Below are 12079 nucleotides of genomic sequence, written 5' to 3'. Positions count from 1 at the left end.
AACGTTATAACCCCGCCTTTACATTTCACTTCCTACATTAGTTAACGGATATTTAATCGGAAAAGTTTTCAATAGTTTTATAGATTCACAAAGCACTGTTTTTCGTGTAAAAAATTCAAACTGATTGGATTTGCTACTGCTAACGTTAGCTTGCTAACATTAGGCCTTAAAATTAACATTAACCGCTTTCCTGCTGTAACGTTAAGTAACGTTAACGTTATACTGTTGACTATGGAAAAGTTTGAATTTTTTTTAATGAATATTGCCCAGGAAGGTCTACACATAAAGCTACAATTTTTCAATTGCACTAAATCGTGCATAAATGAGGTCTCAAAATAAGGTCTGTGTTTCTAAAAGCATCGTGCGCTAAGTTGATCGTAGAGATAATACTTTTTTTAGTAAGTGTATGTGTTCATTCTGTTGTGATAATGAAGTCACTTTCTATTTTTGTTTCTCAAAAGATTTATATTTTTTCTTCTAAACTGTATGCAGGAGGACAGCTGCAGTGACATCACTCAGCACATCATTCAAATACTGGTTGTCCATCCATGGTGCTGATGGAGAAGATCCAATTGATGCATCCATCCTTCTTAAAGGAGAACTCCGGTCAATTTTAATATTTTTTTGTAAATTTGAAGTGCTGTCAGTACAGAGAACAACGACAAAAATTGGTGTTGCCTACACGTGTTATCCTTTTTTTTTTTTTGCTGCCCTGTTTGCACCCTGTTGACTTAAAGGGATACTTCACCTCTGGGAAGATGAATGTGTATTTAAAATAGGTCATTTATGTAGAAGAAATGTGAAGAAATTTTTTAATTTGGAGCTTTCTAGACTGAGAAAAGCCAGAAAATGTATTTTTGGCTTATGTGGATGAAAGACAACAACTCCCAGAATGCACTTGCTTCGCTGCCCTAGGAGGCCACTCCCAAGCCACGCCTACCGGTAAGACAGCGCAGTTGAAAACAAGGTTAGGCTACTAGTGAGTCTCCGTGAGGAGTCTGCCTGGGATTTCGGGATCGCCCAAAATGTCCGGGATTCGGCTTTTGCGTTCTACAGTCGCCATTCATTATGTTTACTGTGGTGAGCAGGACGAGGCTGACGGCCGCGGGAGAACAGCGAGGCCGGTGGCGTCATTACTGAGACGCGCCGGTCTCGCAACGGAGGTGCGGGAATTTTCTTAGCAATGTTAAAACGCACATCAACCGATCACTTGTTTAGCGTTCATGTAAACACTACATTCAGATTCACCGATCGGAATGAATTCAGTTAGATTGAAACATGAGGTGTGCATGTAAACAATGAATGGCGACCGCAAAAAGGAAAAGCCGAATCCCGGACATTTTGAACGATCCTCGCCCGCCGGACATGTCCGGGAAAAGGAGGATGGTTACCCATACTTACTCAGCTTTCTCCTACTATTCAGCTTTCTCCACAGAACAAGAGCCTGCTAGCTTAGCTTCCAAAGAAAGACGGCTGACTGTGTGTACATTCTGTGAGTGAGATCCCACCCTCTATGGGCGGGCTGAAAACATGCGGAACAACGCCATCTACTGGCTGTAGTCTTTAGCCTCTGGCCAGAAAATCCTCCGATGATGCAAAATGACGATTTTTGCGTCATTGGAGGATTTTTTCCAGACAAAAAATACATAAATCTCTTGTCTCAGGGGGATATGAGGGTGGAAAGCATGGTAATTCGAAAATACTACAGGTTTTCTACTAATACAAAGCTTAATGCTAAATCCTGAAGTAACCCTTTAAATGGGGCACGTTTTAAACCTGCTTTTAGCCTCTTAACATACTTGATGTGTCATTACAAGTGCACAGCTAATGTGAGTGATTCCTTCAGAGTGAACACGGGTGAATCTGACTGCAGTAGATCATAGGTAACTCAGCAACAGTGGAGAACTCGACAATCGTCTACTGTGGACTTCGAACCGAAAACAGGAAGTAAATACAGGTATGTGCACTGGCTGAATTAACATCACTTTTATCCATATCTTTCACATCTACTGCAGTCAGATTCACCCGTGTTCACTCTGAAGGAATCACTCACATGACCTGTGCACTTGTAATGACACATCAAGGATAGGGCTGGGCGATATGACGAAATATATCGTCTGGACGATATAAAATGTCTATCGTTTTATATAAGGCTCTATCGTTTACGCCACGATAAGGCGTTTTACGGCAGAATTAACCTCACGGCATGCCTATGCACGCTGCAATACATAAACAAACATGGAGGAAGACGGTAGTAGACGCGGTTCAGACCAGGTTAAGTTAATTCTCAACTAGATGACCAGCCAACCCAACCCGTTAGTAGCTCCACAACAGCGTGCATCTGTGCATTCATTCATTCACACACACACACACACACAAAGAGAGAAACGCGATTCATATTTAAACAGTCTTTTTGCGTGTAACGTTACAGACACTATTGCGATTAGAACAAAGCAAATATAGAACTGACCTATTCCTCAACCGGATCCGTTGCTCCTCGAAATGAAAACGAGGTGAACCTGAAAGTGAACATATCCAACTGATTGTGGGTGTTCACAGGTTTGCGTGGATCGCCTCAGATTATTTGCGTTTGAATAGCGCGCGCTCTCCGTAATTAAGATCAAAGTCAACAGAATATTTTGAATCTCTTTTGCACTTATAAGAAAAAAACCTATCGCGCCGGCGCGATTGTCGAACCCAGGGGGTTAAAAAATTGATTTTTGCCAAAAATCCTCTTTGGCTCAGCGGCTGCCATGGTAAACAACGTTAGCCGACTGAAGTCTCACGTCACGTGCGAGTCAAGAGCGAAGTGATTGACATGACCAGGCTACCGTAGCTATGGCTTGGATTTGTTAGCAAACATTGCCCCCCTGTGGTATTTGCATGTTACTATCACAAGCATAATGTTGTGGCCTGCCCAGAAAAACGTTGGTTCTAATAATTATTTACCTCCGCCAACAGCGAGACCGGCCAATGTTAGAGACCCGGCCGGTAATGGAATACAGGCCAATATTAGAGGATTTACGGTAGACTATTCATGAACTGAATTAACAGAAAAATTGCTATATCGTTATGTATATCGTTATCGGGATATCAAATGAGCTATATCGGGATATGAAATTTTGGCCATATCGCCCAGCCCTAATCAAGGATGTTACGAGGCTAAAAGCAGGTTTAGTACTTGCCCCATTGAAGTCAACAGGGTGCACATTTTTAAAAAGAGGATAACACGGTGTAGGCAACACCGATTTTTGTCGTTGTTCTCTGTACTGACAGCACTCCAAATTTACCAAAAAATGACCGGAGTTCTCCTTTAATCTTTACCCAAAAGTTCAAAGATTAAGGATGAAGTTGTATTAAATGCTATGGTATGATGTAACTGTTTAAACATTCAGCTGTTCATGTTTTAATACATTAAAGTTGTAATGGTATTCTTTAAAAGTTCACTATTTCAGAGTGCTGTTTTGAATGTTGAATGTTTTGCATATATATATATTTTTTAATACATTTGTTATGTTTAAAACAAGGGTTACAGTATAATTCTGAAGTTTTACTGAATTCACCTGTGTCAAGAGATGACTGTGAATGTTCATTTTTGTATGAAGAACATTTTTTGATGACTGAAAAATAAACTGTTTAATTGTATTTTAATTGTGTGATTCGTGAAAAATATAGAGAAAATGTTAATTTATTTATGTTCATGATTATAAAAAAGAAATTAGCAATGTTTACATAATTATAGGGAGTATTATAATTTCATAAAACTAAGTAAATGAAAACAAAAAAACTTAAATAAAATCTACTTATTTACTTCATTAAATGGTAAGATTTACTTAATAATTTCATAAAAGCAAGCTTCCTAATTATAAAACAATAAATAAACTTTACTTAATTACTTTAAATAAATATAACTTCTAAATGAAATGTAAATAGGTAATTTTTACTTAATTTCTTCATGAGCGTTACATTCAATACTAAGTAAATTTTACTTGATAATGACATGTAAGTTGTACTTGATATTATAGCAGTAAAATTTACTTAAAATATACTTGTGCAAATTGTTACGAGGATTTTATTAAGTAAATCTTACAAGTAGTTTTTTTCAGTGCATGCGCAACTAGTGCGCGATCTTTATTCTCTTTATTTATTTATTTTTATCCATGTAGTTCGATGAACATTCGTTTTCGTTAATTTACACATTAGCTCTGCATGAATAAAATAAAGAAGTGTAATCAGTGAATAACAATACTCAGAAAAAAAAAAAACATAGCCTAATTGTGTAGGCCTACTTTGTGTAGGCTATCACACACTATACATTGTTATATTACCTTGGCTTTACAAAACACAAGTAAACACTGCTGTGAGGGTGTTTCTAATACAGATGCTGAATTAACCATCTTTCTCTCTTCTGATTTAATCTAATCAATCTGTCTATATTTTCTCTATTTTTGGAAAGTCGTGGAAACAATGTATTGTTGGTGTGTTTATGTGTATATGTGTTTTACTCCAGAAAATCTGCCAGAGGCACACAATAAAAATGTAATAAAAATGAATAAAATAATGTTTGTAGTGGTAGAAGAAGAATATTATTTAATAAAGACGTATTATTATAAAATTTAATATAAATAATATTATTTCATAAACTATTTAACTCAATGTAAACATTTACAATTATTTAAATAATGTTTTTAATAATGTTGTATATGTGGTGCACTGCTGAAATCTCCTCCAGAAGGTGCTGGACATAATAAATGTAATAAAACATGGAATATACAGCAGTAGCAGTAAAGTGAGATATGTGTCTCTTTATTCATTTGTTTTATGTATTTAAGGGAAATATGAACAATAAAGCCTTTAAAACTGAAAACAGAGGACACCCTTGAAAATTCTTTTAAAGTTCAGCGTTCTGCTTTAGATTTCAATACGTCCTAAAAAAGATAAACATAAAAAGCCATATATTAATAAATCTCACAGATGATTATAAATGCAAAATCAGTTTGTGAGAAATAACATTATCAATCATGTACCTGATGTGTGAATATGTGCTTGATCTCTTTCAGCTCTTCTTGATCTGATCTCATAAACCACAATAATGACAGTAGCCACGCCCACCAGAGCAGAGAGGACCAATCGGATCACAGCTTCAGTAGGACCACAACAGTGGACAGAGTCTGAGGAATAAACACATCAAACTGAGATCAGATCAGTCAATAAACACTAATATCAGCGCTGCCGTACCTGCACATGTGTGACAGAGTGTGTTGATGTCCAGATGTGTGGTCTGGTTGCTGATGGGATTGTTCAGCACACAGCTGTAGGTGTTTTTATCCTGATATTCCACCTCCAGAGGTAGAGAGAGACTGATGCTGAGATCACACACACTGATGCTGGACAATACACTGATTCCTTTGTACCAGGAGAGAGTCACATGACTCACATTCACCACTGATGAACACACCAATGAACAATTTGATGATGAAGATGATGAAGAACAGTCTGAAGAGTTACTGATGATGACAGGAACAGGCAGACGAGCTGGAAAACATGAGGGAATAAATTAACAGTGAGTAACAGTAAATAAGTGGCTATTTTATTAGTCAGTGTTTGAATGTTTTTATTGAGAGTCAGTGCAGTCTTCAAATAGTCCATCAATTTGTTGAATTCCACCTGGTAGTCTAAAGCAGAGCTGAGAAAAAAGAAAACTAACAGAACAAAGAAAGCAGAACACAAAACACTCCCACTTATATACACTTCCTAAAATGCAACAATTAAATTGTGAAGTAATTCACCACTTAAAGAAACACTGAATCTGTTTGTGGTCTCTGTCATGCCACTGATGGTCACTTCATATTCTCCAGAGTCTGTGGTTCTGGTGTTTGTGATGGTCAGAGATCCAGTCTGATGATCCAGCTTCAGTCTGTCTCTGAATCTCCCATCAGATATGGAAAAGATTCCAGCCTCTTTATCGATTACAGCTATAAGAGTCTCTGGACGTCCAAACGTCCACATTATCAGATCATGTGTCTGGAGTTGAGTCTCAGAGTTTAGAGTGTATCTCCCTCCGTCACTGACACTGACTTCACTTCAACACCAAACACTCCTGAAGAACAAACACAACAAGATGTTTCTGTTTAAATCAATAAATACACTTTAAAAAAACATAGTGATGGTCTTCCGATCATTCGTTTCCCAAAATTTTTAAAAACAGTGCCTTTTTCGTTTAACTTTTTTTAACGAAAAAAACCCCCATCAATTTAGCCTATCGTTTTTATGTTCAGTGGGTGGTTAAACGCCATTAATATTTGATCCAGTATTCAGGATCTAATTATCTTAAATCATCATCATGTGCTTGTTGTAGGCCCTTTCGGCGGTGGATAGGGGTCATCTCTCTGACTCTGACCGGTCTGAGGATACACACGGCCCATACTCAGCAAACTGTGCACTCTCAGAAAAAAAAAAGTAGAAAAGCTGTTGCTGAAACAATTTGGGTTGAGTTTTTTTTAAAGTAGGCTATAGCATTTAGGAAGTAACATGCACCGTTAAGGGAATACATATGGTACAAAGGCGTACAATTTTATATTGAATCAGAGACAGCTTTTGTTCTTTTTCTTGAGAGTGTGTTCTCTGACACCTTTCTATCATTGGCAGCATTATGTTTTTCAGCTACTGTGTGATCAGACCAGACAGGCCTTCGCTCTCCACATGCGTCAATGAGCCTTGAGCTCCAATGACCCTGATGAAGGTGCACCACTGTTGATACTAACCACTGTATACCGGGAACAGCCAACAAGACCTGCTATTTTGGAGATGCTCTGACCAAGTCATCAAGAAATCACTATTTCGTAAAGTCACTCAGATCTTTTCGCTTTCCCATTTTTCCTGCTTCTAACACATGAAATTCAAGAACGTTTGTTCACTCACTGGCTAATATATCCAGCCCTTGACAGGTGCCATTGTAAAAATAGAATTAATGCTGTTCACTGGTTTGTTTGTTTTATAAACAAACTGGGTGGTTGCCCTGCACGCTTAATAAACAAACTACAGCTGGTTCAAAACGCAGCAGCTCGAGTTCTTACCAGAACCAGGAAGTATGACCATATTAGCCCGGTTCTGTCAAAACTGCACTGGCTCCCTATTAAACATCGCATCAATTTTAAAATATTGCTGATTACTTACAAAGCACTAAATGGTTTAGCTCCGCAGTACTTGAGCGAGCTCTTAACCCACTATAGTCCGTCACGTCTATTGCGATCTCAAAATTCCGGCCAGTTGATAATACCTAGAATATCAAAATCGACTGCTGGCGGTAGATCCTTTTCCTATTTAGCACCAAAACTCTGGAACAGTCTTCCTACCATTGTCCGGGAAGCAGACACACTCTGTCAGTTCAAAGCCAGATTAAAGACACATCTCTTTGACCTAGCATTCACATAATACATTATAGACTTCTATAATTAAATGTTATGCTGCATAGATTAGGTCAGCCGGAACCGGGAACACTTCCCATAAATCCTGATGTTCTCGTTCCATCATAAGAAGAATGGCATCTACGCTAATTTTAGTGTCTGTGTTTATCCCGAGGTTTTCCTGCAGCCTGCCGGATCCAGGCCGTATCCAGATCTGACGAAGGACCTTCGCCTGGACCGATGACAACGCAGTGCTGAAGTGCCAACTAGTCTCTCCCTATGGAGGATCCCACTACCACTATACAGATAAGGCGTTGTCGGGAAAATCCGTTTCGCGTTCCTACCCCAAAGCAACAAAATAAAATAAAATTCTTTATCAAAATTTATAAGGAAAGACAAGTACTTTGTTTAGGCTTGGCTTGTAGGGAATTCCAAACCTGCGTATTTTCAAACGCACATAACTATAGAACCCATTCTAAATGCGCATGTGAACGCCATCAGCGTTTCTCACAGGTTCGCGTTTAAAGTCTGTGTAGAGGGAATGGTGTCGTCTTAGCGGCCCCTAATTTAATAACAAATGATCGTTGCGACGGAAGCAAATCAATCAAAACTAACTTTAGATGGAAATATCTTAACTCTGCTATAAAGCCAAAACAATCTCTGTTACCTTAAATTATACGCTTATCTCTGTGAAGCTGCTTTGAAACAATCTACGTTGTTAAAAGCGCTATATAAATGAAGATGACTTGACTTGACTTGACATAAATAATTATTAAATAATTATTTGTTTAAAAAAACTAAAATTATTAGTTTGAAGACTTGCAGCACAACTGACACTGTAATTGTGACTCACCATAGACAGTAACACTGAATCTGTAAGTGATCTTCCTCCTGCCTGTGATGGTCATTTGATAACATCCAGCATGTTCAGTTCTGGTGTTTGTGATGGTCAGAGATCCAGTTTGATGATCCAGCTTCAGTCTGTCTCTGAATCTCCCATCAGGGACATCAGATGTGGAGAAGATTTCATCCTCTTTATTAATGTGAGCTATAAGAGTCTCTGGACGTCCAAACGTCCACATTATCAGATCATGAGATCATGAGATCTGGAGTTTAGTATCAGTGTTTAGAGTGACTGAATCTCCCTCCGTCACTGACACTGACTTCACGACATCAACACCAAACACTCCTGAAGAACAAACACAAGATGTATCTGTTTAAATTAATAAATAGACTTAATGATGTTTAAATAACGTGAACAGCTTGAAATTTAATTTTAAAATCAATAATTTCCAAACAACAGTTGGTCTGATCTCCACACAACATCAAACACAGAAGACACTTTTACTTCAGACGAGAATCACGTCACACTGAAACTAATGCTGTTTGAGCTTCAGTGTTTTATAGATCCAACATTTAGAGAAACAAACAGTGAATCTGATGCAGAAACAACTGAAGTCATAAAAAACACATTTAAACTCACCATCCAGACGCCAGAAACACAAGCAGAGCAAAACAGGGAGAAACATCTTCATCGGTTTCAGTCCACAAATATGAAAAGACAAACTCTTCAAAACTGGTTCAGTAATAAAAGGACAGATGTGAAGCTGCTCTGTAATAAAGTGAAGTGAAACTCTACAATCAGCTCAAATAACCACATATCTTTAACTGTTGGTGCATGTGACCATCTAACTCTTTCTTTCTTATTGATTCATATTCTCCAGTAGGATATGTTAACTTCCTGTAGAGCAATTGTGTCATTTTTAACATCAAACTGCCCCATAACAAGCTTGAGAAGTTAAAAATGTCTTAAAGCAGAGAATGTTTGTTTATTATAAAAATAGATTTTTTTAAATTTATTTTGGAATATACATTGAACATTGAAGTGACAGTTTTTGGATACTCTACCCACTATATGTTAGTTGGCTTGAAAGAAAGGAGGAAAGCAGGGGAGAGCGGGGCACAAAGTAACGCTTTTTGACTTTCTCAGTTTGTGTAAATCTACTTATGGTTCAGAGTATTTATTTTTTTCCCACATTAATTTCCCACATGTCTAGAACAATTATGTGGTTTTGTTTTATTAATACAGTATATACTTTTTTCTTGATATACCCCGAAAGAATGGAAGTGAAATGTGACAACATGCCCCATAGGTGGGGTACATTGTAACATGAACATATGACAGCTTAAAATGTTATCTGATCTAATAAAATAAAAAAATATACAAGACAAACTAAAATATTTTCTAAATAAAATACAATTATTAACTTTTTAATGGCATTTTTTAATAATTAAATATAAACAAATTTTTGAGTTTTGACTACGAACACATGAAAACACAGCTATACAACATAGTTCAAAACAAATAAATAATTAGTAATTTCTGAACATCGACTCCCAGTCTTTATTCACATTTTTCTCATGTTTTCTCAAAAGAATTAATACAAGTATAGAATATAATAGCATATTTCTAATAAGGGCACATTGTAACGCGTGTGACAACATGCCCCGCCTGCACAACTTGGACTTAAACCCGGCTAGTGTCTTCTGCTGGTTAGCGAAACATTAAATAACTATCTCAACTGTTAAATAACATCTTAGAGATTAAAATAATATCAGATTGCCCTCTTGTCTGCCATACAGAACCTGGTTTTGTTCATTAAATGTTCTGATCTGCCTTTGCTTTTTATGTTTTATTTATTATACTTAAAATAATTGTTTATATTCTTATATATATATATATATATATATATATAATCTTTTTTTTTTCTTCACAAAAGAATGACTTTTGGAAGTGCAATTTGATGCAGTTTTAATAAAGTTTAATTAAATAACCTTAGATGCAATGTTTACTCTTCAAAGTGTACACTTGCAGGTGTTGATTGTAATTAATTTACTGCAAGACCCATAAATAATAATAATAATGATAATGATAATAAGGATAAACAATATTTATAAAGTATATAATTATCTAACATCTGACTAATTAAAAAGTAAAAATAAAACATGCTAAATGGGGGATATCTTATAGCATAAAAAAAATGAATTGTCAGAATGTCGTCTCACAGCTGCTGAATGTCAACATGAACAACTGACAATGAACAATTCTACACAATATAGCGAGCGTAGGCATGATGACGTTGTCATAGTAGAAATTCAACGTGCCATAGACGTTGCCACAACATATGTGTTTTGCTGAGCATGCAGTTATAAACGAAAATATGAAACCTAAAACCTTCAGACTCGCAGCCGGTCAGTCAGGTAATCAGAAACAGGCACGATGGACCAATTCATGCAATCCGGATCATCTTTATTAAACTTACAACTGTACATGGATACGAAGAACACTTTCAAAATAGTTCTGTTTTTATTACTCTTAAATGGTAAGAGCTTCATCTATTTGTTTGAATAATTTCGGTTTCACATTAGGCTACATAGCCTACATTAAGTTTTTTTGATGTGCACTCGCATTTTAAATTTAAAAATTGTAATTAAATTTGAAATTAATAACATAATAAGTTGAACTTTTGTGTAATTTTTTTATCCACTTAAATAGGCTACATTTTTTTAAATGTAATTTTATAATGATTAGACCGCACAAATAATACTAATTATATAAATAAACCTTGATAAGCTTTATTTATGTAAACGCGTTATCCAAAGCGTCATTCCAAGAATATTGTTCATGTTTTCTGGGGTCGATTCCGGCATTGGCGCAGGAATGATTAAAAAATAAATAAAAATAAATAAACGCAACAGGCTTTTTTTTCTTTTTTTTTCTTTTTTTTTAGATGTGTACAGCAACAGATCGACTGTAAAATAATTTTACGTGTTGACCTCGATACTTAGGCATAAGAGGTTTGGAAAAGGATCTTTGTGATTTTTTGTTTGTTTGGCTATAGCCTATAGCCTACGATACGTCCATTAAATCAATGTAGTCTCGTATTTACTAATTTGTTTGTTCAGACACATTCGTGGCTTTTTCAACATCTGCAAAAAGACGTTATTGGTTGAAATAATTAGTTTACTCTAAGTATCCGCGACTCCGACAAGAGATTCCATGTCGATGTCAGCAGTGGCGGTGAGATCTGTTTTAATATAAAACTATGTTAAACACACTTTTGAGGTAGGCTACCAAGAAACTACCAGCTTTACTGGGAATTAATTTACTCGAAGTATCCGCGACTCCGATTTTTCATCATTTATTTAAAAGGACTAAACAAAGTCTTGAACTTGTTGTAAAGAACTGATATTTTTATTACTGTTTAACCAGATCAAGAAATGCCCCATTCTGTTGCCTTGAAACTGCTTTAATGCATCCATTTACTATCGGTTTCGATTTGAGTTCATCATCACGCGCCCGCGAGCGAACACCTGACGTGATCCCGTGAGAGATAACGAAAAGCTGCTCCCAGATCTCATTGAACTTGCACTTAGCCTATAGTGTGATGAAAGCCCAGCTAACCATTGTTGGTTCCCACTTTTGGTTTGTTATTGGTTAGTCAATTCAAATCACCTTCATTTATATAACGCTTTTAACCATATAGATTGTTTCAATGCAGCTTTACAGTGATAATATTAAAGTAAAAGAGATTGTTTGGGCTTTACAGCAGCTCCTGAATAAAGTTATTCTCCAGCTAAAGCTAGTTTTAATTTAATTGATTCACTTCCGC

At 36.4% G+C, this 12079-nt stretch overlaps 1 protein-coding gene and 1 long non-coding RNA gene across 2 annotated transcripts in view; one reads left to right on the top strand and one right to left on the bottom strand.

Moving 5' to 3' along the window:
* Window positions 1–12079, top strand: part of LOC311295061 — a 262848-nt gene that overhangs the window by 47602 nt on the left and 203167 nt on the right. The gene's annotated exons all lie outside the window — the stretch shown is intronic.
* Window positions 4773–9044, bottom strand: LOC311295046 (CD48 antigen-like). Its single transcript, XM_084416228.1, has 6 exons — window positions 8890–9044; window positions 8260–8595; window positions 5790–6100; window positions 5239–5535; window positions 5028–5171; window positions 4773–4928 (listed from the first exon to the last, which is right to left on the bottom strand). Exons 3-6 carry the CDS (start codon window positions 6007–6009, stop codon window positions 4912–4914), a joined length of 678 nt encoding a protein of 225 aa, XP_084272354.1. The 5' UTR covers window positions 6010–6100; window positions 8260–8595; window positions 8890–9044; the 3' UTR covers window positions 4773–4911.

This window comes from Rutilus rutilus (assembly GCF_951802725.1).
Source record: "Rutilus rutilus genome assembly, chromosome: 8".
Lineage (NCBI taxonomy): Eukaryota > Metazoa > Chordata > Actinopteri > Cypriniformes > Leuciscidae > Rutilus > Rutilus rutilus.
Note: the sequence above shows the minus strand (reverse complement) of the source record. Positions and strands in the feature narration are given on the sequence as shown.